Source organism: Pholcus phalangioides, unplaced genomic scaffold (genome assembly GCF_987345545.1).
Source record: "Pholcus phalangioides strain wild (caught in Gottingen) unplaced genomic scaffold, Ppha-v1.0 ptg000003l_1, whole genome shotgun sequence".
Lineage (NCBI taxonomy): Eukaryota > Metazoa > Arthropoda > Arachnida > Araneae > Pholcidae > Pholcus > Pholcus phalangioides.
Window position 1 is genome coordinate 16510015 of NW_028301596.1, and position 26908 is coordinate 16536922.

The 26908-nt window shown below is 34.1% G+C and overlaps 1 protein-coding gene across 2 annotated transcripts in view; it reads left to right on the forward strand.

Annotated features, from left to right (window-relative positions):
• The window catches only part of LOC149088174 (voltage-gated inwardly rectifying potassium channel KCNH2-like), a 424575-nt gene that overhangs the window by 109244 nt on the left and 288423 nt on the right, over positions 1–26908 (forward strand). For both annotated transcript variants that reach the window (XM_089245265.1, XM_089245276.1), the window contains exon 2: positions 7677–7907. In XM_089245265.1, coding sequence (XP_089101391.1) covers positions 7677–7907 — 231 coding nt within the window. The remainder of the gene's footprint in view (positions 1–7676; positions 7908–26908) is intronic.

Consider the following 26908-nt stretch of genomic DNA (forward strand, 5'->3'; position numbering starts at 1 on the left):
CTGTTGAAGAATGTGTACGAGGTGCATGTACGGTTAAGTAGTAATGGTACGCTCTGATTGTGCCGCTACGCACGTCGCAACTTCTGGTATATCCTGCTTTGGGGGTCAATGAATAGTTAACGGTGAATTTTTCGGACGCAATTCAACAGTACAACCGGACAGAAGAATGCGTTCAAAAGTGACCATTCTAATTAGCACTGATATTTTTTATTGTCCGTACGAGACAACTTTCAGCCGTTGCGTTTTGATTAGAAGTTTGTAGACACATTGAACATTGAAGGACCGGACACACCCCATGTCAAGGAGATATCGAAGCGTTCCCGAAAGATGGGTGCATCCGGAATTTAATTAAATATGTATATATATATATATATTAACATTATTATATTAACATGAGAATATAAGGATACAAATTTCTTATATTCTCAAAAATTCGCGTCTTTTTTTTTTTTTTTCAAAGACTAATTCCTAACGCTTCGCTTGCTGATTGACTTGGCCATTCACTTGACTCAGTCCGACGGAGTTGTCGGTGATTTTTTTCGTCCGTGAATGGTTGTTGGTAAACTTTTCATCTGTGAATAAGGCTCACTGAATTTTCAGTCGTTGAATTATGACGTCTGTGAATTGTTGTCGGCGAATTTTCCGTTTGTGAATCTTAAATCTGTGGATCGTTTTTTACTCCCGCATGGCCCAGGTCTTTTACGACCACTTACTTATATTTCTTCCTTGAGACTGAACAGCGGGCCACGATCTGGTAAAGAGGAGGCCTGGTAAGAGGAGGAGTCTTCAGAGTTCAAAGGTAAAGAGGAGAAGTCTGTGAATCACCGGTGAATTATCAGTCTGTGAACATTTGGCGATGCATTTTTCTTTTGTGAATATTTAGCGGTGAATTTTCCGTTTGTGAATTAACCATATACTACGCGTTTCAATTCTCAATGTCTTCACAGTCCTCCCATTAAAATTTTCTACAATTCCCAGCCTTTCCTTTTTCGATTCGAAGTTTCCAGACACAATACACACAATCCTTTTGTGTTAAAATCAACACATGTATTTATACTTGAAAAAAAAGGAAAGGAAACGATATATCTTAAAGAGAATACTCATGAATCAAATCTTTATGAGGAAAAACCACAAAAGTTTTAAAAATTCAAACCAAAAGAACAGTGTGATAAAAGTAAGAAAACAAAATCCTTATATTCTCGAAAAATTCCCGTCTTTTATTTTTCAAAGGCTTCAATTCCTACAATGTTATTTTTGTTTTCCGGAACATTTTCTTCGGATAGAAACAAAAAGAAAAAAAAGAACCCGGAAATCTCAGCGGCTAGTGTTGCCCACACTCGTGGCATCCATAATAATCCTTGTGGTGACTGTAGGTGTTTTAATGGTTAAAACTCTCCCTCTCTCTCTTTTTTTTTGCCAACCTTCAACTAGAGTTGAATCTATTTTTGGAACTGACATCCCCTGGAGTTGATGTAGTTGTTCCTTTTTTTTTTTACTTTTCTCCTCTTGCAGTAAAAATGGGAGAAAACTTCGGATTTTTCTCCTTTCTCCCCGTAGAAGTGGTAGCAGTAGTAATTTCCGGGGTTTTTCTGCTTTTCCTGCTCCTTCTGCTCTTTTAGATTGTAATAAAATACTGGATGGAGCGAAATCCAGGTGAAATAAGCGTGACCGACCCTTGATGGAATGGTCCTGGCATGCTTTGGATGTGAATTTGTATTGTTACCCGGACGTGGAAATGCGATTCACCTTCTTGCTGGATGGGAATATTGAATAATTTCAATGAAAAAAATTCCATCTGAAGTCTCTGGCTGGGAATGGTTCGATACCAGGAAGTCACGTCTAGGTCGATGCCATTGCTATATATAATCTGATGGATTCTTCTCCAATGGATTTTCGTTTCTTGCTTGCCTCTAATAATATTGTCCCATTTTTGTACAATAGTGGACCAAAGGCAGTCACTGATTCATAAAACTATTTAGCAAAAAACTACTTTTATTTCATCCTTGGGGAAAAGTTGTTATAACTGTGTTCGCTTGGCATGAATAATCATGAAAATTATTATTTATTTCCCCCAAACTTTATTTTTGGGTTAAGGGTAGATATTTGTCAATTGGTCATTTACTATTGGCTGATCGCGCGACTTCTTTACCGCACATCAACTCCTGTCATACATCGCCGCATACGGCAATTTCCAACCAGTAGAGATGGGTGGGAAATGAATGCGTCATCTTTCGGTGATTGCGAAAGGCTTCTTTCTGATGTTCTTTCCCGGATTTTACCTTGACAGTATAACCTTCATAGTGGAAGACGAGCTGGGTGACTGGGATATTGAAAATGACAGAAAAAAGAACTTTCCGCACTGACAATAATTTTAGACTGCTAATAACTTTAAAATATAAGTCACGTATCTGGACGTTTCACAGAAAGCATAGATTTTTTAATCTAATATAATTGTCAGATGTTCAAAAGTTACATAATATGATTCTGATGGGACTATCTATGAGGAGTGTATTAATGTTCTGTAAATTCTAACGACCATTTGTAACCTTCTACTCTATTTTTCTATTTTATAATTCTTTATTTTTTAAATATGAGAGCTAAAATGAACTATCAAGTTCGAAAAATTATGGGGTTTTTCCCATCTTTATTTTCACACACACTTCATCTTCACATTTTAGCACCCGAACACAATTCCCGTGATATTTTCTATTTTGAAATTTGAGAATTCCTTAGTGAAGTTGTTCTTTTTGGATAAGCACCCACGTGATTTCTTTGAATTTTTCGACAAGAGCGTGGAGGATTTTCCATTAGGAAAACAAATATTAGGTCTTTTTCATTTTTGTATAGTTTTTTATTTTTTCACAAGCTCTAAATGGCTTTTAAACCTGGAAAACTCTAGATCAACTGGTTTGGATTTTATATCATTCTACATTTTTAAAGCCAATAGTAACAGTTTCTTACATCCTTTGTTAATATTATTAATTTATAAATTCTCACAATAATGTTTCCTAGCACTTGGAGGCAATCTTAAATTGTTCCTGTTCACAAAAAAAAAACTTGATTGATCGTCTTTTAAAAATTATCCGTTTATTTCTGTTATTTATTGTTATTATCTAATATTTTGCCAAAATTTGTGAAGCTATTCACAAATCAACAGTTATACCACCGACGAACAACACGGATTTGTCAAATCCCGTTCTACTTGTACAAATCTTTAATGTTTGAATTCCCATAATGTTGATGCTTTGAGTAATAATAAGTGGTGTATGTAATGAATAATAATGAGTAGCATCATATGATTTTGGACGCGGTAGCCCAGGTCCATATTATACGCGCTTGAAGTACCAAAGGATATATAGAGGTGTCGCGAGTTTGATATCCGATTCGTCCTTGTCAGAAACTTTCCTGACACAGGGGTACAAAAGAAACGGCGATATGCCACAGAAAAAAATTACTACCGCAAGGAATCGTCCCACACCGACGGATTAGCGCATCAACCCCTCGGTGAGTATAAAAAGAGGCTGCCGTTCGGAATCGAAACAAATTGTACGTCCCGGTCAAATTAGCTCTAGTGTGCAGAAAATGACCGTGATGCGACAAAAATTATCAAATGACAATATGCGGTTTACACTGAGTTTAGAAAAGCAATTGGTCGTTGTAATGTTGAAATTAAAATATGCTTGTGAAACGTAAAACAATTGGCTTTTTGTATTTCTTTGCTTAGATGGATTCAACTCAACTAACATATTATTATACGTTTTGTACAAATATGTGCTTTCAAAAGCCTTTTATAACGATTCTGGTATGCCAAAAGAGTACTTTTGGCCTTCGCGTTTTCTTTTGTTTATAGGGTGATATTATTTAACTTTACTGATGGTCAGGTAATAGTTTAATTTTTCCTTATGATGTTAAAATAGTTAGATGTATTTCAAATAGAGTGATGGCGCCAATTTTTACAATCAGATTTAATCGAATCGCATGACTGATACTGCAATAATAAGCTATTTCTCAATACCCAAAAAACATTTCACTATAACGTTCAATAGACATAAAATATTTTCGATACATAATTATATGATAAATGGCAATTATTTCTGCGGAAAAAAATATGTTAAAAATGTTCAAACGTACCCCAGACCAACGCGTTTCATCCTTTAAATTGCGGTAAATCCACTTATAATACAATTTTATACCTGGTATATTTATCACGGCATCATATCATCTTGTTTTGCCATTATTCTCGTAGTCTAGTTCAAGTGTCGACCGACAAATATAATAATGCTCATATACATAAAAAAATCAAAACGATCTAAAGATAATTACATAGCTAAAAATTCCCGTTCAAAATATTTATATATAATTCAAACTTCATATCTAGTTAATGCTGGAAAATATATTTCGAAATCTCTTTTGAAAAGGATGAAATAAGTATTGAAAGATAATGTGTTTTTTTTTTTTGGCCATTGAAATATCCACAATCAAAGAAAAAATAATAATTCCTCTTTCAGAATATATTATCTAATTAGGCTATTCAAATTCTCTCGTGTACGTGTCTAACAATGTAGAGATACGATCATGGATCCACAAAACATAGTAATTTAGATGAGAGCATTTTTTTTTCTTAATGATATTTAGTTAAATATTTTATAGACCAATTATTTTCTCTAGTGTGAGAGATGAGAGGAGAATAATGGTCGATTCCAGGAAATAAAAAAAAATTGGCAGCCATAATAAGGTACGGATGAAATATGAGGTTCTCTTGAATCTAGAATGCAGAAACCAATTTCGGTTTGCTGTCAAATCTTTTTCCTAAGATGATATTTGACAAAGGATTCTCTGTCGTCGATTATAGATCATCTCTTTATATATAAATGTGAAAAAAAAACCCATTCTTATCGCCTGTAGAATAGGTAAATGAATTGCTGGAGTTTTCGCTTTTATAAAGAACCCTCACGCGATAGTATAATTCTTAATGGAATTGGGAAGAAATTCGTGAGAAATACGAGTATTCATCAGGTTCGTGTTCTTTCCTTTTATTAGTTGAGTTTAAGCACAAAGAATGGTAAAAATTGGCAACAGATAAAGAACTAAAATGCTTAAAATCAGTACAAAGAAAAAATAAATGAAGAGAAAGATGCTCTCTCCTCATTCTGATTGCAAAATATACGGAACATTGGCTATATTTAGAGAAACTGAATTTTTGGAAAGATTTTGGGTACTCGAATCCCGGTCTCTCGTATGCCGGACGAGTGCTCTGCCACTTAGCTATAGAAGCAGATAGAATATTCCCTTCTCGGATCATATGCATGCTGAATGGCTCGTTGTGTTGAGAGGTGACAACAATCGGTTAATAGCTCGTAAATGACGTAACCAGTTTTCCGTATACCTTATACCAAGGGTGCTCAACCTTTCAGAGAGTGCGGGCCACTTCATTGGTTTCGGAAACGTTCCGCGGGTCACTTAAGTGATCTGGAACAGTGCCGAAGATCATTTAAGTGATGTGGAAATGTGCCATGGGGCCATAGTATCCACAATGTTGGGGCTGACGTGTTTCCATCTCGGGGGTACCTGGACGATTCTTGTCAATTTTTATATATATAAATTCACTATACTGGAGCCTGCCAAACATCCTATCCTAGGAGCTTTTTTCAGTATGTGGGATCATGCCACAGGCCATTTAAGTGCTCTGGAACTGTGTCGTGGGGTAACTCAAGTGATCTGGAAATGTGCTTCTTGAAAGATTTGTGAATGCGCCGCTGGCCACTTCAGTGCTCTGAAACTGTGTCGCGGACAAATCAAGATATCTTTGAATGTGTCGTGGGCGTCTGGAGTGAACAGGAATTGTGCCGCTAGTCATTTGAGTGACCTATATAATATTATGTTAATATGCCGCGGGCCACTTAAATGATGTGGAACTGGATCGTGGGTTATTTAATGGTGATCTGAAAGTGAAGTGTTTAGTTACATTTTTGCAAAAATAGTTTTGAGGTCACGAGCCACACTCCGAGGGCAAGCATTTGGCCGTTGGATCACAGGTTGAGCAAGTGAAGGAGGCATCTTTCTCATAATAGTATGTACTCACGTATAGGACGAGGATTTTTATTCAGTTTGCATCGAAAACCTAAGTCGTCCTATATGTGCGAGCAAATAATTCGACACAATAAATGTCACTAAACGATTTACAAAACAAAACCAATGAATACTGAGAAATTGAATTTTCTGTATGTTATGCCGAAACTGATATTTTGCAAAGAAAAGTGATTTGCCTCCTCCGGGAATCGAACCCAGGTCGGTCCCCTTGCATACCAGGCAAGTGCGCTAACCAATACACCAGACACTTTTCAATTCCTTTTAACACGCATTAGTAGCGTGAAGCGCTGAGTGGAGTTATAGCAGCCTTCCTTAACTACAGCAATTTTCGCCCCAGTTAGCGTTTCGGGGGTTCCCCGGGTTCGATTCCCGGGAGGCAAATCGATTCGAGGAGGCAAATTACTTTTCTTTGCAAAATATCAGTTTCGGCATAAAATACAGAAAATTCAATTTCTCAGTATATTTCAGGATGAAAAAATACCATCTCTTCATACAAAATCAATGAATAATAGGAATTAATTTCAGAAATAATTCCAGAACAAACGATAATTTTTACTGATTGTAAATCATAATTCAAGATTTATTGAAAAACTTCAACTTCTTTTAGCTTGAAATTCGGGATTTTAACCGATCGGAGACGACGCGGGTTTCTAGAATCTGAAATACGGACGCATTATATTCACACCCTAAGACGCAAGCACCGTTGTATCCAATCGAGTTTCACTGTATCGCCTATGAAATTTACAATTAAACTTTAACCAATGTAGAAATAGGCATTTATGGCGGGAAAACATTTATTTTTTTGCAAAGGAAAAAAAAAGGGGGAATTTGTGGAATTTTGTCTGAACTTCCAGGCTCTAATTTAGAAATTAGGGAATGTTTCCTGAAAATGTATCATTTAGGGGGAGTTGGTGCACGCAAACTATCCAAAAAAAAAAAAAAACATATTTTCGAATTTTTAAGTTTTCAAATACAGTACAATGAAATTTTCTGCGAGCACCTGTGTCTAGTTTTTGTTCTGCCTGTAGGTACTGGAAATACTTTTAAAATATTTCAATCTAAACTGCTGGCAAGCATTACACGTGCTAATGTTTTCCACTTAATTGCTCTTTTCTAAAAACAAAGTCTTTTGTTAGGTAACGAACATTTTGTCGTGCACCACTCATTCGCATGTCTTCAGACTTTTTGTTTCTCAACACTGTAGTGTTACATACTTGAACACGAGGATTTTTCATTAAAATTATTTTTAAAAAAATTATAGCACAAAATATGGGCATATTGTGGTGATTTTTGAAATGTTGCATGTTGTTGAAATTAAAATCCGAGAGAAAAATAACCAACAATTAAAATCCAAAAAGCTTGTGTTAAATTGTATAAAAATGTGTATAGTATTTGAGAAAAAAATGGAGTGTCTAAAGTGAATAGAAATTTGTTTTAAATACTCTTCAAAGAAAGGAGATTTTTCTCATAAGTAAACATGGGAAGCCAAGATCGTGCGCCAACCCCCTTACTTTGAATTTTACTTAATGTTTAAATATTATTGAATGAATTGTTTGATAATACTTTTTTTTTTCTTCTGGTTGCAGATCGGCGATTTCTGGTAGTGAATGCTCAGGTGGAAAGTTTCCCGATCATCTACTGCAACGATGGTTTTTGCGAGCTTACAGGTTTCACCAGGGCGGAGCTCATGCAGAGTTCCGCCATATGTGACTTTTTACACGGTCCTCTGACAAGTAGCGTGGCCGTTGCCCAAGTCAAAGAGTGCTTGGCGACGTGCCACGAGAAACAGCTGGAGATTATATACTACAGGAAAGACGGTAAGTGCATACCTGAGAATTTCTTTCATCTGTTTCATCGTGGCTCAGTCTATTTGATATCAGTCGTCAATGACTGATGGTCAGATTATTATGTTCATAATTGGATTATTAGTTACTTTAGTGACTTCGTCAAGAAAAGTGAGAGAAATAAAATATCTCGAGATAATGCTATGCAGAAAAGAGCTACTTACACCTGTGGATTATATGACAAAAATTTACAAATACTGAAGGGAAACAGTATGAGAGGTTTCGAATCTATTTCTAGTTAGACTAGACTAGAAAACCGCAAGCAGCCTAAAACGTCCCCCCCCCACCCCCGCAAATGAGATGAAAGCCTCGGATTAGAAAAATATTCAGCATTTTACGATGTAAAAATAATAAGTTAATTGCTTTCTTAATCAAGATCACGGATTTCTTGATATCTCTGTAAGAACCCTAGGTAATAAACACTATCATAGAGACTGTTGCCATATAAGGTAGAATATGGTAGAGTTATGTTGAAAGTTACAGTAACTAACACCTAACTTTTTCTATTGATTGTAAAACACGGTGATACCTAGGCCAACATCCCCATATAGCAATATCGGCTCATAGTACTCGTCGATTGGATACCTCTGGCAATTTATATATTAAAAATCAAAAAAAAATCTAATTTAAATCAATGAATCTTTCAACTTGAATTAGTTCGATTTAAATGGCATTATACTATTGTTGCGTCAGTCTTCTTTATAGTTTATGACGTTCTGTTTTTTATTGACTTTCAACGGCGAGGTGGTGCAGTCTGTATGTTTTCTGTACATTTACTACTGGTTGTTATGGCATTTGTGTGATCGCATTGTCTTCTATCCATCTAATTATGCTACCCAACTCTGATTATATAGCAGTACAACAATTCACTACTGATCGAGTTAGTTCGAAAATCTTTCTCATTAAAGAAAACCATCCATACACATCTTCAGCACGAAGGAGGATTATGGTGAAGATACAATGAGAAAAGCCATATATTGGGGGGGGGGGGTCACCTCAGGTCCGATAGGGAAAGAACTTTTCTCCTCCAAGATGTTAGACGAGCTCACACTTCTACCCTATTCGTTCCTAATACATTGAACCTGACGTGATCGAGAAAAGGTTGACAGAAGCGTTTCTCAATCTAAGGGAATTCTTAACAGATTATTTACGACGTACATGTTCGAGGAAATCCTTGCACTAAAGAAAGCTTCTAAAACGTTACCAAAACTAGTAACACCGGCTGTTTCTCTCTAAACCTCTAGCAATGTTCTAGATACCATAGGGCTATATGGTATCTCAATGCTATATGGTATGCAATGATTACATAAAAGAAAAGTCTCGAAAGCCAAATCCTTAATGTACAAAAGAATATTTAGATATATTTTATAGCTATTAAAATATACATATATACCTAATACCAAAATTGATAGCAAATATATGTAAATAGAGCATTTTGAACATCCTTAAGATAAATTGGTATACTATTTACTTAATTTTCTTCTGTATGAGAGATGATATAGTCTCTACAAGCTAAAAAGAAGCAAAGCCCGTAAGTATAACCATAATTCTTTTTCATTGTAATAAGATATGAATACTCAGAGAAAACTCTCGGGTAGACTTAAAATTAAATTACAAAAAAGTATACTAAGCTATAGGCTCATCAGACTGCTTCAAGACTTTCCCACATTTCAGGATGATTAATGTCTGCATTCTTCTTATTTTACGCGAAAAGTTCTTTCTTCTCTTCCAAAAACCACATTTATTATTCAAGAAAGATGGAGGAAGCACCATTTCGTTTCATATTCATCAAGCTCCTCACCTCAGTCAAGTCATATTCAAGTGCACACCCTCTTAACTATGATGACCTGAGAGGAACTTTCTCGAGTGGAAGTTGATATGGATTCGATGATGGAGATTTCTCCATGGATGTGATTGGTATTCGCTTCGATTGATTCAATGATCGAGAAAAGAGATTATAATACAATTTTGCAGTTTCGATAAGCTATGGATTTTCAGAATGAAGGAACTTAAATAGTTTTTGTTCCATTGTGGAAGTTGTGATTTCTGTGTTTGCTTAGTTCGAATAATCATGAAAACGATGATTTGTTTTTGTGATGAATGGATCAATATTTGTAAATTGGCCATTTACCATTGGGTGAGGGGAATAGGCTTATTGACAAAATTTACGAAATTGGAAATGAAAAAACAACAACTTTTCACACTGATAACAAATTTTGAAACTGTAAATAACTTTTAGAATATAAGTCACGTATCTAGACATTTAATAATTTAGAAAATTTGAGTTGAAATAAATTTTTTCAAATAATTAGAGTTTTTCCATCTTTATTCCTATATACACTTCATATCCCCCTTTTTTTTGGCTCCCAATAATGATTAATATGATGTTTGCGATGTTTCCTCCCTTACATGCTTCCAGTCCAGAATTCTTCAGTGAAGGTACTCAGAAAGCATTGGTGCTTACCAACGCTTTCTTTGAATTTTTCGAGATGAAGAGCATGGAGAGAGAATGTGATGCGTCATTTGGCGAAATATTGGATGGTCTATTTTTGTACAGATTTTTTTGTTTTTCCACTAGCTCAAGATTATTTTCTCGGTCCAGAGGTTACCAAAGGACCCTCCACGCACATCTCGGAAAATTCAAAGAAAGCATTGGTGCATACCCAAAAGAGTACCTTCATCAAAGAAATCTCGACTTGGAGCATATATATAAATTAGAACACATCGAATACATCATGGCCATTGTTTTTATCTGCAAGAAAGGGGGAATATAAAGTGTATATGGGGGAACAAAATAATGGGAAAGTCTCCCATTATTTTTTAAAATTATAATTTTATTTTACTCAAATTCTATTTCTGTCAAATGTCTTGATACGTGACTTATATTCAAAAAATTATTTACAGTTAAAAAAATTATTATTAGTGTGAAAAGTCCTTTTCTGTTATTTTCAATATTCAAGTCATCCCATGGTAAATGTTCAATTCACAAATATCGATCCCCCTCACCGCAAAAACAAATTTTAAAGCGAAACAATTGCTGCATTCAGACTTTTTTAGGCGTATATCATTGTTTAATGTGGTCTGCTAACCAAGAATAAGAATCGTGTTACATAGTTTAATTATATTAATATCAAAGTTAATTATCATAGTTTTTGCACCAGCAACTTTAATTCATTGACTGCAATCGCAAGTCCTATTTCGGTCGATTGCAAAATCAATTTTCTTTGAAAAACCATTCAAAATAAAAGTTTATACAAGCATAAATAGTGGAAAGATGCAGTTGTATTTAAATTGCGCAACGCCTATTAATTTATCTAATTTATTTATTATGATCTAATCGTTCAGTCAAGATGCTGTTGGACATCGCCGATTTAGAAATTCCGACATCATGATGAACTTGTTCAAGCCACACATGATATACGCACACATACACACACAACAGTTTCCGTCGTGTACCAATTTGTTAGAAATTCCACACAGGAATGTTTAGGAGGTGCATGTACGGTGTGTAGTAGTAGTAAATATTGGTTATTATCCCAAATTTTGTTATAAAATACAAAATGGAAAAAAAATCTAAACCGAGCACCCGTAAACTATCATCCGTCTGAAGAAAACCTTTTCGCACCGCCCCTCAAAGGGTTAAACATCAACAATGGCTCCTCTTTGGCTTTCCAAACGGGAGGCCGACTTTCGTCTTGATTGAGAAAACGGTGAGTTTTATTGCCTACCTATGATTGAGGCTCATGATTGTGAGCGATTGCAGTAGTTCAGGAGAGAAAGGCAACATAGTCTGAAATGAATCTCATGGCAAGAACCGCTATCATCACTGCTGATATCCTTAAAACCTGAAGTGTTTCTTTTGAGACGTTACAGCAAATCACTGCATTGCTGAAGCCATAGGCAACGTTTCGTGCAATAGGAGTTTTTTAACTCCTCCTTCCCCAAACACCCATACAAGAATCATCCACATTTTGTTTTTCCTCTCCTTGAAGCTTTTATGTCGACTTTTCATTATGGAAGTTCATTATACGGAAGACGAAATTAATGACATCCTAATGAGGAAAGTGAAAGATATACGCATCAGAGATTCCGAAAGAAGCACTTATGATGAGTGGATGGCACTGAAAAGAATGCCTGAATTTTCTTTTAACTTGTAGACACGAATATGTACTTTTTCCAGAAATTTCCATTAATTTATTCTTCAAAGCTGCATTTGTCAGTGTTTAGCTTCTTCTTAAAGCTTCATTTATCCTTTAGTTGCTCAAGATATTAATCATGTATATGATATTTTTCTGATTAAAAGCTTATCACACTTAGACGCTTAGACTAAAACTCTCAATGTTAAATTTTCCTTTTTTTGCCAAATCACAATGGCAACACAAGGCTGTTTCATCCTTCCCTTTCAAGTCGCGCGCCTTGGATAAGTGGGCGTGGTCTTAAAGCTACTGCGTGACGTCACTGCTCAAACACTTTTTTTACAAGACATCATCACAAGAAAAGCACTGTTTTTTGACATTTTAGTTGCTTTTTTTTTATTGTTTTCAGTGAGTGATCTCTCGTTCATGGTGTTGTGTCACTGGCATGCGTTTGTTGTGTGTGTGTGTGTGTGTTGTTGTTGTGTGTGTAGTATTTTTATAATATTTTTATAATCTATAAGCTAAGAAATAGATTTAATGCAAGAAATAGTTGGCAGGCAATAATGCCTTTTGATATTAGCATTCAAAATAATAATAACTTCGACCATTTTATACTAGGATTTTTTTTTGGTTCCCATGTTTTCATGTTGCTGTTGTATTGGCAATAACGAAGCCAACACTTCTTGAAGCTACACCTAATCTAAATGAAAACAAAAATCATGCGTTAGAAAGTTCAAACGCTAGTTATCTGTCTTGAGTTGGCTTCCAATCAACTCAATTTAAATTATATTAAAGTTTGTGGTTCAACTGAAATGAACCTCAAAAGAAAAAAAAAACAACCCTAAATTTCGTTATAACGAAGTGATTTCTCCGGTCTCTTTGAGTCCGTTATAACGGGATTCCACTGTAATTCAATTAATCGGTGTATTTAATTGAGGTTTGGATATAAATTGTTCACACAAAAGTGTTTTTTTTTTTTTTTTTTGCACTAAAGAGTTTTAGTTAAACTTTTTGTTGATAGAGGGCATTGTGCACGAAAGCTAATCATTGTAAATATGCAAATCGAAATTCTATGCATCAGTTCGATTAACAGCTCACTTATGAATTTTCCTGTTACTGGCGTTCAAAGTTACCTAATAAACATATACAAACATTTTTTCTCTTTCAAGTGTATACTAATGACAATAATCGAAAAGATAGTATTGGAAATAATTCAGGACCCGTATAGACATCGCGATCGGACATTCCTGCAATTTCGCCCTACCCTACGCATTTGTGAAAATGTCCCCTTTTGTTGACGAAGCTTACTTCAACTCGTGATCTTTACTAAAGTCTGTGAAACGAAGTCACAATTTGCATAATTTGAAAATTATTTCAATGTAAACATTTTCAGTTCATTGCGGACTTAACTCAGCACCAAGCCTGATTGAAAGTAGAACCATTAGAGCGGCTTTGTTCAGTACTGCCTTTTTCTCGCCTAGGGTTGTTCATACACAATATTTAACGATTTCAGCAGTGATTGACAATATTTTTCTCATAAATTATACGGGGAGTGAGTGAAGGGTGTACATAATTGCGCAGGATAAATCGTAAATATTTGAAAAAATCCTTATACAGTTGAAACCCGTTTGCTATAACGAATACCGTTATAGCAAAAATCTCGTTTTAACGAACACTTTTCTAATCATCCCAGATAAGTTTACATAGGAACAATGCAAAAACTTGGAATTCTTTTATAACGAAGTGATTTCTCCGGTCTCTTCGAGTTCGTTATAACGGGATCCGACTGTAATTCAATTCATCGGTGTATTTAAATGAGGTTTGGGAATAAATTGTTCACACACAAAAGTGTATTTATTTTTTTCAGCATTTTTATTTTGTTAATAGAGGGCATTGCATGAAAGCAAATCATTGTAAATATGCAAATGGAAATCCTATGCATTAGTTCGATTAACAGCTCACTTATGAAAATTTTCCTGTTACTGGCGCTCAAAGAAAGTTTTCATTGGTGGATAAAGCACTGTTAGTGAAGAAGTTTTACCTCAGCCACGAGTCACTGGCTGAAGCTTTACGAACGTTGCGTACAGAGAAGGGATTCAAGAGAGTTTCAGGCCCAATCGCTGCTGATTAGCTTTCGGGCAGCGCCTTCCAACGACAAAAATTTTTAAAAAAATCTGTAGCAAAAAATAAAAATAAATAAATAAATAAAAATTTCCTTCGTGATTAACTTTTTTGCCCCAACCGCATTCAAATATAAAAATTCCTTCAATTTTTATTAATTTTTAAACTATTTACGAATTTATGGGACATCCTGTATTTATAACACTAATTTTTCGTGATCAAATATGGTCCCCTTTAATTATAATGCACACCTTCATGCACAGTATTTAATTGCATATGATTATACAGTCGAATCCCGTTTTAACGAATACCGATATAGCGAAAATATCGTTTTAACGAACATTTTTCTAATCCCCTAGATAAGCTTACATAGGAACAACGCATGAACTTGGAATTCCTTTATAGCTAAATTTCGTTATAGCGAAGTGATTTTTCTGGTCTCTTGGAGTTCGTTATAACCGTATTCGACTGTATTCGAAAGCTCTTGCAAACGTCAATATCGGTTGCAACGACATTTCGGCTATAACGACAAAGTGTTCCCGTAATCTTTAGAACTGGTGCATAGAAGAAACATTAAATTCAAAAATATAGCCGGAAACTATTCACATGCTCAAAGCACATAGATAAGTAACTGACGCTAGACTTTGTAGAAAAATTTACCTGTGTTCAACTCTTCCGTTTAACTTACATCATGTCTTCCATCTTAAACATCTCCGAAGGACAAGTAACAAATTCAATTCGCAGCCTGCGGATACTATAAAATAAAATGACCATTTTAAGAGGAGAATATTTATCTTTCTCTCTCTCTCTCTCCTCGAAATGCATTTTCAAGATGGTATTTGCCAGACGCATCTATATAAGAATATATACGGAACGAATTGAAATATGTGTTGCGTCGAAAATTTGAACAGATAGTAGTAAAATGGATTTTAGTTGGAGGAAGGGGGGTTTGTGAAAAGAAACATATTCTTCCGAATACATACTCGTATAAAGTTGTATATACGTGTTAAAGAAGACCGATTGCTTTACACACAGAGAAACGTCCAATCTTCATTTACATTTTACGCAAGGTACACAAACTTTCGAGATACGAGTTTTCAATGTACCTACCGCTTATCACTTTCCTGAAAACTTCTTCAGGAAATGTCTGAGAAGTCTATTCCACATGTTATAAAATTGTGTATATATGCACATATATAGTACATATGGGGATTTTCGAAGTCGTAAATACTTTTGACTTCTGTATTATTCTGTTTGAGGAAAATGGTGGAATTCATTCCCGCTTTGAAGTCGTTAAATATTCATTTGATAGATATAGATCTATCCAAAGTATCTATGACTCAGATAGCTATCGAGAGTCTCTTTTGGATAGATTATAGTATTTACTCATTCCGTAGGCGAATGTTAAGTCTTCAGAATTATTCAAAATACACTAAAATGTCTGGATTTGCATAATTTTTAATTTATTCTTTCAGTCGATGTGAGGATTCTGATGCGTTGGTTACAGCGTCATTTATGTGATTTTGTTGAAGTTAATACTGTAGAGTGGGAGCCTCTAATCCTCAATGAGAGGATTATATAGATGCACCTACTGAAGATTCGAATATTTCAGTTGTATTGCTTGCCAGACATTTACTTCAGCCGTCCATAATTCAGTAATTCACGCAGAGCCAGTGATGTTAAATGACGTACTGTTTGTATTCTTTCCTTACGGGTTTTCAGACGTGATTGATACCATTCAAATCCAGGCTCCGTTAATTTCAGAGTGCCCACGGAATATCTCTAGGAACCAGGCAGCAGCCATCGGGACGCGAGTGACGTAATGGTGGGATACTCGTTAACTAGAAAATTTGAGTTATTAGCCTCCAAATGGCATTGAAATCGACATAAATTGATTATAACAACATAGACCTATAAATGTATATTCTTTAGAAGTTTTTGAAAACCATATTTTTTTTTTGCACATAAAAATAAATTTTTGATTGTCTTGGAGGGGGGGGGGGGGAGGACACAAGCCCCTTTTAACTCTGCACCCCCCCCCCCGCGTTCGTCTCTGTATACTCTGTATATAATATGGCGTAGGAGGTATGGGGCCAGCGCCTATGAAATTTTGCTGACGGGGGATGGGGTGGCAGAGTTTTGCTGACTTTCGCAGATAAGGGGGAGGGGAGAGGGTTCAGAGATGGATGAAAATCTGCTGACGTAATAATTGGATGGTCCCTAAAGTGCTTTACCCAACATTCTTAAGTTTGGCGAGAATTCACATATTTCAGTGAATATTGCACTTGGAAACGTGGATTTTTTTTATTTTTCTATTTTTGACATCAGGCGAGAGAGAGGGCAACAACTTTCTAATTGGGTTTTTGGACACTGGGTGTCCGTATAAAAAAGTTAGTTTTTTTTTAAATTTAGTAACTACACAACCCTTTGCAACATGAATGACATATCTGAGTGCTACACGTTATTCTGGATATTTTTCCTAATTGGAAGTATGTCGAGGATCAACGGTCCGCCAGTAAAATCTCGTGCCTGCTGTCACCTATGGCTAACTATATCTTGACATTTCCTTTAACCCAAAATTTGTTTGGAGGAAAAAATGAAAACTGATTCGTAATTTCCAAGCATGAGAGACGAAGAATGATTATCGATAATACAATCAGGACGTGGTAGGTCTCATGTTCAAGATCATTAAGGCCGAACAAATAAGAAATAGCGGTTCTGCTCAAATTGGAAAACTTTTCGAATCTAGATTTAATCTCTCTAAAAGACAATTTGTTTTTCTTTATTAACAATTTTTGTATATACAGTCGAATCCCGTTATAACGAACTCCAAGAGACCGGAGAAATCACTTCGTTGTAACGAAATCCCAGTTTTTTGCATTTTATTCCTATGTAAACTTATCTGGAGGATTAGAAAAGTGTTCGTTAAAAAGAAATTTTCGCTATAACGGTATTCGTTAAAACGGGATTCAACTGTACATATATCTTTAAGCTTTATTTTCACGCATTCTATTATCAATATTGATTTAAAATTTATTAGTTTGTTTGGTACTGCTATGATCAATAAAAGTTTATTAAGAGGCATATAACTTTAAGGCGTCTTCGGGAGCTTCTGAAAAAGGTAGTTAATTGCATGATTTCAAGTATAGTTATGGGTAGGCTAGTGACCCCCGAGTTAAACAGGGAGCCCTAAATTATCAAAGACTTTTATTCATTCTTAAATTTAATTTTTTTATTAAATATGAATTCTAATAAATTACAAAATTCATTTCTTTCATTAATTATGAATTTTTGTTGATTTTGAAAATTATTATTTCACCAATTCTGAGAAAAAAAATTGATTAATTCTGATTTTAATTTTTCTGATTATTCTTTCATTAATTCTAAAATAATTCCTTTCAGTTACTATAGAATTATTATTATTTTTAATCAATCGACGAAATATTTTATTCACTTATTCTGGAATCATTTCTTTCAATAATTCTGAAATTATTTTCTCAGTTATAAAATTCCCTAAATTAATTACGAAATTATTTTTGAAAGTAATTTATTTTACTATGGAGTTATTATATATTGATAACCTTGAAATTATATATTTCATTCACTATTTTTTTTAAAAAATACATTAATTATTTTTTTCTTTAATTCTGAAAATAATTTTTTCCATGAAACTATGAGTTTTTGTTTATTCTGAAATTATTCTTTCACAATTCTGAAAAAAACGATTAATTATTTATTTTATTGATTCTAAAATCATTTCTTTCATTAATTCTAAAATCATTTCTTTCATTAATTCGAAAATCATTTCTTTCATTAATTCGAAAATCATTTCTTTCATTAATTCGAAAATCATTTCTTTCATTAATTCGAAAATCATTTCTTTCATCAATTCGAAAATAATTTCTTTCATTAATTCGAAAATAATTTCTTTCATCAATTCTAAAATAATTTCTCTCATTAATTCGAAAATCATTTGTTCCAGTTACTCTAGAATTACTTGTTCATTAATCACTCTTGAAAAGTATTTGATTCACTTATTCTGGAATAATTTCTTCGAATAATTCTGAAATCATTTTATACCAGAATTTTCATATGTATTGTAAATACTACTACGATACTTAACCGTAAATGTATCTCGTAAACATTTCTCCTAGGAGTTTCTAACGAATCGGTACATGCCGGAATGTGTGTTCTGAGTATATTTGTGGCCCCTAACGCATTCATGTTGTCAGAATTATGCTTATTTTGTCTTCCACTGGTGTTACCATCTGACTTAAATTGGCGGGCCGCATTTAGCCCGCGGGCCGGAGTTGGTGACTCTGTGCTTTACTATGTATATTATCTTTCGTTTAGCTGAAACGAAGAGAATTCAAAATCAATCATAAATGGAATGTAACTTTTCCCATCGGGATTGAATATACATGCCTTTTTTTCTTCTTCTTTTTCATGTCACGCAACATGTCGTAGAGAGATATTGTTTTTCCATTTCGATCAGTGGAAGAGAAATACTGAGATGGGCGTGTATCCCAATGAAAAAACAAAAACAAAACAAAAAAGCAGGTAGATGTAGGATGGGGACAGATCCCAACGAAATTGAGTATGTACCTATGCTCTGTGCTTTTTTGCTGTTCGATCTATTTCTCGACACGTTTTCATTCTCGATTCAGGTCCTTGGAATGCAAAAGAATACCTATTTCTGTCTTGGTATTTCAAATGCCACGTGTGTGTGTCCTCCTGCCACCATTTTTTCTCCCCAAGAAATTTCAACACGTTTCGTAACAATTTCAGTTTCATCCAGAGCTATCAAGATGTTAGCGGCGTACACGCATACAATGTGCGTGTTCGCATTACCTGCAGCAACGTGACATTTTCCGGCTATTATGTTGATGCGCATCGTCCTGGAATACAATCCATATTGATTGTTCTGTAATAGGAATGCACAATTTTTTTCAGTCTGTGGGTGGAATTTGTTATATTGCTACTGCCAGAAACTAGAAAATGTAGGGTGAGCATAACCCGTATTTTACGGGACATTCCAAGAATGTTGGCCCCATAGAGAGCACAATGAGGCCTACAAAATTTAGAATTCATACATAATGTAACAGGCAAAAAAAAACTAACCGAGTTGTTTGTTCTAAAATCCGGAAAAAAGATCGCAACTATCAAACAAACAGCAAACAAGCCTTGCCGTTCGGAATCAGCAATAAATTGTAGGTCCCGGTCTAATTAGCTCTCGTGTGCAGAAAATGACCGTGGTGGGACAAAAATGACCAAAAGATAGAGAATAGCAGATGTTCCATAGAAAAAAACTTCACGTTTGATACACAATATACAGGGTGTCCTGTAAGTCGTAATGCGGCCTTTATCTCATCAACCGTCCGTCATGGAGGTGTGATTCCAATTTAAAAAATGCTGAAAAGCCATTTAAAATTACCCTGTACCAATTTTGAGAATGAAAATACAGCGTGTAACAAAATACAAAATCTAAATTTTTATACGGACCCCTTGACCACTAACTTCGAATTAGGAAATTGTTACCTGTATCTCCTGAGGTCAGCAAAAAAAATCCCATGTCTAAGTGCAATATTCGCTAAAACATTTTTGAATTCAAAAACCGGAGAAACGTCGTGAAAGAGCAGCAAAAACTAACAGACAACGCTCCTTTCCCTTATTTATGCTGTCCTTTCTCAACTTTTCTCCAGTTTTTGAAATCGAGTACCTGAGTGAATATTGCACTTTGAAACTTTGAATTTTTTTCTGTTTGTCTCAGGAGATACAGGGCAACAATTTTCTAGTTGGAAGTTTGAGAACGGAGGGAGGGGGCGTCAAAAATTTTAGATTTTTTTTCATTTTGTTACACTACATTTTCACTCTGAAAAGTGATACAGCGTAATTTTTTAACTCCTTTTGAGAATTTTTTAAACTGAAACTATTCCTGTATGACGGATGGTTGATGAGATAAAGGCTCGTATAAGTAGTTGCAAGACATCCTGTTTACGCGGCACAATCTGACATGCACCAATTCGATAGATATTCCTCAGGAACAATTTTACGAGTATGTCTATGCAGTTTGATACTAAGTAATTTTGGGGCCGTAACGACCTTTTCTGATAAACACTTCTAGTTTTTACCTGTATTTTAAAGGAGCCTTTTTTTAAATTTTTATTCTTTACGGAAATAAATGGTTGAGAATATTTTCTTACTTAATAACTTACAAATAGTATTATGATAATGATGACTAAAACTCTCAAATCCAGTTATAGTATATAATAATAAATTAATTAATAGTAAAAATCTATATATTCATCTCACATATTTGTCATGTTCGTGAATCATATTTTGATACAGCGATTCACAGCTGTTTCTCATCTCATTGGCTCATATCATTGGCTATTTTTCATGAATAAGTGTCAAGTTTACTTACGTTTAACGACTTTTTTTGGTGATAGTCGGCGATAGATACCGTTTCCCCGTAATTTTATCGAAGAAATATGGTCACCCTTAAAAATGTATATATCACGTCGTGTGTAATTGATATTTTGTGTACAGGGAGACCTGTTGTGGGCAGATGGAATCCTTTTGCGGGTGCCATTCGGTCGAATAAAAATCATGCGACCCCCCCCCCCCCCTTTCCTCTATATACCAGAACAGGGTATTTCAACTTTTTTACTCTTGTGGACCAGTGGAAATTTGAGAAATAATTTACGAACCGTCAAGAATAAATAATCAAAAACAATAATTTGCGGACCGGCAGAAAATAAATAGGAAAAAATAACTATAATGCGAGAAATAATTTGTGGAACGGCAAGATTTATATAAATGGGAGAAAAAATGGTGTGCTGACCAGCAACAAATATACAAATGGGAGAAATAATTTGTAGACAGGCAAAACATATGAATGGGAGGGAAAAATTTGCAGACTGTCAAGAAATAAATGGGAATAGAGATTTGCAGACTGGTCGTAACACCGAAATAAAAACCAATGTGACGGTGTAATATTTGGGAAAAAACTAAAATTACGTAACGAGACTATATATGAATTGGTCGAAAAGTCTTTCGGACTGGCACAGATCCGCAGACAAGTGATTGAAGAGTACAGTACTAGAATATTCCAGTATTCGCATGAATTGCACTAAAGAAGTCCAATTAACCCTCTTCACGTACAGGCTTTCGGCAAAAAATTTGGATGATCTCTCTCTGAGGTATCGGTGATAAATCTGGTAACCTTGTGCTGTGGCGCTGTCGGCAAGTGTGCGTATGCTTTGATGCTGCCATTACCGTATATCTATCAACACATCGTTTTCGTGTGCGCGCCGTTTCCTTATCCCTCTTTCGCTGTTGTGAAGATAGTTTTCGTTTGTTGTGGAGTCAAATTGTTTTTTCCTTGTATTCGTATGCATTCGTTTTTTATGTGTAAACTAGCATGGCTTACTACAAGTTAATAAATGTAATGTTTAGTGGTTTTCCGGAATTTAAATAAATATTGGAGTCAGAAGCTAACTATGGATAAGTTGTTACTTATTAGTTTCAAGTCCCAGCACACCTTTCCTTACATTAGTGCCTTACTATAACCTTGTCCTAACCTAACCACACGTCAGAAAAAGGAAGAAGAAGGGAAAGAAAAAATAAATAAAATAAAGAGAGAAGCAAAAAATAAATAAATAGAAAAGGAAAAATAGAACAATACATAAAAAGAATATACAGTAATTTCTTTTTTCCCCCTCACCCAACGCTTTCTCTTCCGCATTTGCATGCAAGAAGTAGAAAGATACATGGGGAGAAATCTCTAACAAGAGTATGAAAAGAACGGGGAAGAAGAAAAAAATATTCGGTTCGTGGGTTTACAATAAAGCTTCACGATAATGAAGAGAGAAAAAGAAAACACAGCGAGCTGTATTGAATTTATCTCACTGGTGTGTGGACGAAATATTTCGTTCGCGATCGTAAAGGGGTTAAAAATTACATTTTTTTTAAAATACCGAATTGAAATCGAAAAATAAAAACTGATGTGCATTGTTGCATGCACTGAATAAATTAATTATTCAAAAATTAATTTAGATCATCACTTAATTTACTGATAAATGTAATGGAAAATCAACCGAATAGTATTAACAGAGTTCGGTAATTGAGATGACTGTAATAGACTGATTAACGAATGTAAGACACATTAATACTGACCTGTGCTGCATGTGTATAGTAAGAGAATAACTACAACAATTAATTTTGATTACACCCCCCCCCCCATAGAATCTTTGCTGCGTGTGTGTGATCAACAATTTACTTTCGGTCATCCTTTGATGTCAGGTTCAGTAATTTACGGAACAGTCAACAACCGAAGACAAACGACCGGCGTGAAAACAGTTTCTCCCCGAAAGTTCTTAATTAAGATTTTAATTAGGATGGAATCTTATTCGATGTAATGAGTATATCCCAGAACAGGCGATTTTTTCCGTCTGAGGAGCGTCTATTCATTCTATCATTAATTTTCAGGAAGTAATCTTGAGGTTTTAATTACATTTATTTTTGCACATTTTTGCCATGGGATTATCTAAAAATTAGTCTCGAAAAACACGAGAAGTTATTCAAATAATTTTCCATTGACTGCCCGAATAATTTAATAATAATTTCTAAATTTAATATGTGATTTCTCGGGTAAATTTTGAAATAAAATCAGCATTGAGATTATTTATGAAATCTGAGATGAGGATTGGTGCAGAACAGGACGCTGAGCCAGGTGCGAAAATAATAGCGGGACCAGAGCCGTGTTAATAATTCCGGGATCCCTTTTGCCCCAGTTTTAGATACTCTGGGGGAGAGAGACACCAATCCATGCATTTGCTACAAAATGCAAATTTATGGTGAGAAATATTCATACAAAAAAATATGGACATAATTAAATATAAATGAATTAAGGAAAAAAAATGGACTGAAGAAAATTTTATAAATGGAGAAAAGAAAAATTTCAAAATCAAAAAGTAGGAAACAATTGAAGAAATTGTCTGAGAACTAATGCATATTCTGAATTGATGAATTAAAAGTATGGAAAATAATTGAGATAATCCCAAAACCCCCAAATAAAATTCAGTGTAAGTGAGAGGAATAATTGCACACAGAGCACCTTTGTGGAATTCGGTACCTGGTGAATTTGGTGGAAATTCAAGATTACATAATTGGTGGAAATTCTGAATTTCAGGATCGAAAATTCCGAATTGTAGAATTGATGGTGAATTGAATTCAGTTGTAAAACCGGGGAAATTCAGAATTGTGCAGAAATTAAAATTGCAGAGTTAGCGGAAATTCAGAATTAAAGAATTGGTTTAAAATTCGGAGTTACAGTGTCAGCGGAAAATCAGAATTGCAGAATTGGTAGAAATTCGGAATTGCAGAATTGGTAGAAATTCGGAATTGCAGAATTGGTGGAAATTCGGAATTGCGGAATTGGTGGAAATTCGGAATTGCAGAATTGGTGGAAATTCGGAATTGCAGAATTGAAAATGCAGAATTTCAGAATTGAAAATGCAGAATTTCAGAATTGAAAATGCAGAATTTCAGAATTGAAAATGCAGAATTTCAGAATCGAAAATGCAGAATTTCAGAATCGAAAATGCAGAATTTCAGAATAAAAAATTGTATGTTGCAGAATCGAAAATGCAGAATTTCAGAATAAAAAAATTGTATGTTGCAGAATCGAAAATGCAGAATTTCAGAATCGAAAATGCAGAATTTCAGAATAAAAAATTGTATGCTACAGAATTGAAAATGCAGAATTTCAGAATAAAAAGTTGTATATTACAGAATTGAAAATGCAAAATTTCAGAATTGAAAATGCAAAATTTCAGAATTGAAAATGCGAAATTTCAGAATTCAAAATGCAAAATTTCAGAATAGAAAATGCAAAATTTCAGAATAGAAAATGCAAAACTTCAGATTAGAAAATGCAAAATTTCAGAATAGAAAATGCAAAATTTCAGAATAGAAAATTCAGAATTACAGAATTGGCGCAAATTCAAAATTTATGAAAATTCAGAATGTTTTATTTTTTTACTGATACACAGGGCAGAATTATATGATGATTTACAACTGTTTGGGCAGGACCTTACCCTCCAAAACTCGGAGCCCTTTGCGATTGTACCTGTCACACACACACCCCGAGGGCAGCTGTGGTGCAGAAGAACGATGACTAAAAAAATTATTCCAGATAATGATTTTTCATTGAAAATCGTTCGGATCGATAACATAATGATGATTACCAAGATATATATCCCTCTCGGTTAAAGCATAATAATAAGCCTCATCATCAAAAAGTACATCCCGATGGATTTAATAACAAGCATTGCGTGATTTGTGAGACACTCTCGTTCTTTGAAATATATCGGTCCTTTTTTTTCCACCAAAAAAAAAAAATCTAATGAGAAACGAATCTGTATTTGTAGTCGACAGATTGTTTTTTCGGGAATATATTGCGAGATGCGATGGACATTGAAATGAGAATAAAATGCGTGATTGCTGTGAATGTCTCTCATTAAAGCACAAATCACTGCAGAAAAATTATTTATTTGATTTGATTTTTATTACATTTTGAATCGATAATAGGTTTCGGAGTAATATTCTGCGTTTTTATTCTAGTAAAGTTTTTACAAACAATTTTTTTTATCTGGGAAGCACTGTTCCTTGACATCAGTTGATCTCACTTGGGATTTCATTCCATTTTTACTATTTATTCTACTACAAAAACATTAGGAAGCTTCAAAAATTATTATCAGAATTGCGTATAAATGGAATTTTCTGTTTTCCTTGAGTTCCTAATTTTTCTCTTTTGGAGTTCTTGAATGGGCAATTGCATTTTTTTGTCTTTCATTTTAAAAAATTTTCTTTTTTTTGGTTTTTAATTTTTCTTCTTTCTGATCTTAATTTTTTTTCTGTTTTTAATTTGTTTTTTTTTCTGTTTTTAATTTGTTTTTTTTCTGTTTTTAATTTGTTTTTTTTTCCGTTTTTAATTTGTTTTTTTTTCCTTTTTTGTTTAATTTTTCTTTTCTGTCTATTTTTGGTTTTTCTTTTTTCTATTCTTAATTTTTTCTTTTTGCTTGCTTTCATTTTTGTCTGTTTTTAATGTTTCTTTTTTTTTTTGTCTGTTTTATTTTTTTCCGTCTGTTTTTAGTTTTTCCGTTTTTGTTTGTTTTTAATTTTTTTCGTGTGTTTTTATTTTTATTTTTGTTTGTTTAATTTTTTTGTCTGTCTTAATTTCTCTTTATTTTTAATTTATCTTTTTCTTTTTCTTTCTGTTTTTTTTTAATTTTCAAAGTCCATCAATTCACATTTCATTTTTATTATTCTATTACATGAATACGGCCGGACAGTTGAGTGGTTAAGGGGCTGGCTTCTCACTGTGCAGGTCTGGGTTTGAATTCCGGGTTCGGACGTGGATGTCTACTAGCCCTAAAAAATTCCCTACGCAGATCGTAAAGATCTCTTGGGAATATGTGATTTGTTAAACATATTTTATTCTCTTATGATTTCTAATTTTCAATTTTGAAGAGACATTTAAATTTTCTGTTTAATAATAAATAAATATATAATAAATAATAATATATAATAAATAATAATATATAATAAATAATAATGTATAATAAATAATAATATATAATAAATAATAATAAATAAATATATAAGCGTATTTTTCCAGTAGAAAAAAAGTCGTATTTCCCATAATAGAAGAATATTTCCTTTTCCTACAGGTTCTAGGTAAACACTCAATAACTAACGAACCCTAAAAATAACACATTTAACAAAAAAAAGGAATCTTATTTATTCACGTTATTAATACAAACATATTTTATGTTTTGGATAAAGGAAAATTTAGTGGCTTCACATTATTCATAATTTATAGATACTGCATATATATATATATATATATGCATATGTACTTCAATTTTTTTTCTAAAATCGCATACATATATATATATATATATATATATATATATATATGATGGAGATAATGCACACATGCAAACATTGACCGTTAAGTAGGGGTTCAAAATACAGTACTTGAATAGGCTTTTTGCCGGGATATTTTTATTTGTCCGTAAAACAGGGGTGACTGCATCTGAGGGGATGACCGTTAAGAGTGGGGGGGGGGTTGTTACTGTATTCAGATAAGCAGTTTCCGAGAAAAACTGCGCAGACTGCGGGAACTTTACCTATAATCATCCTATAAATTACTGTGTACATATATACTTTTTTCGTAAATTACATTAATTTTTTTTAAACAGTTTCAGAGAGAAATCAGAAAAAAAATTTTTTAATTATTTTTAAAAATTTAAAATTTTCTTCGTTACTGAGACACTTCGCTAATAAGTTCAATTTTCGAAAAAAGTGCCTGTCGATCATACACAATGTTAGAATATAACCTCAGGGCTATTTACTCCGTTTAACTTCCTGAGCTTGGGGGTTGTGTTCTGTAGGCGCGGTCTCTGTAAATGGATGTATGAAACACCATCTTAACATAATATTAGTTGAATCGCGGCAGTACCCAATTACGTATCCCAAGTCCGGGGAAATACAGGGTGTTTAAAAAAGAATCACTCAATTTGAAATGCGTATATTACGAAAACTATGGAGAACTCTTAGACACTTAAGATTAATTTTATATTACATGGCTAATCATAAAGTTTTTTTACAAACCACCTTAGGATGCGCGGCTTATTTATATACGGTAGT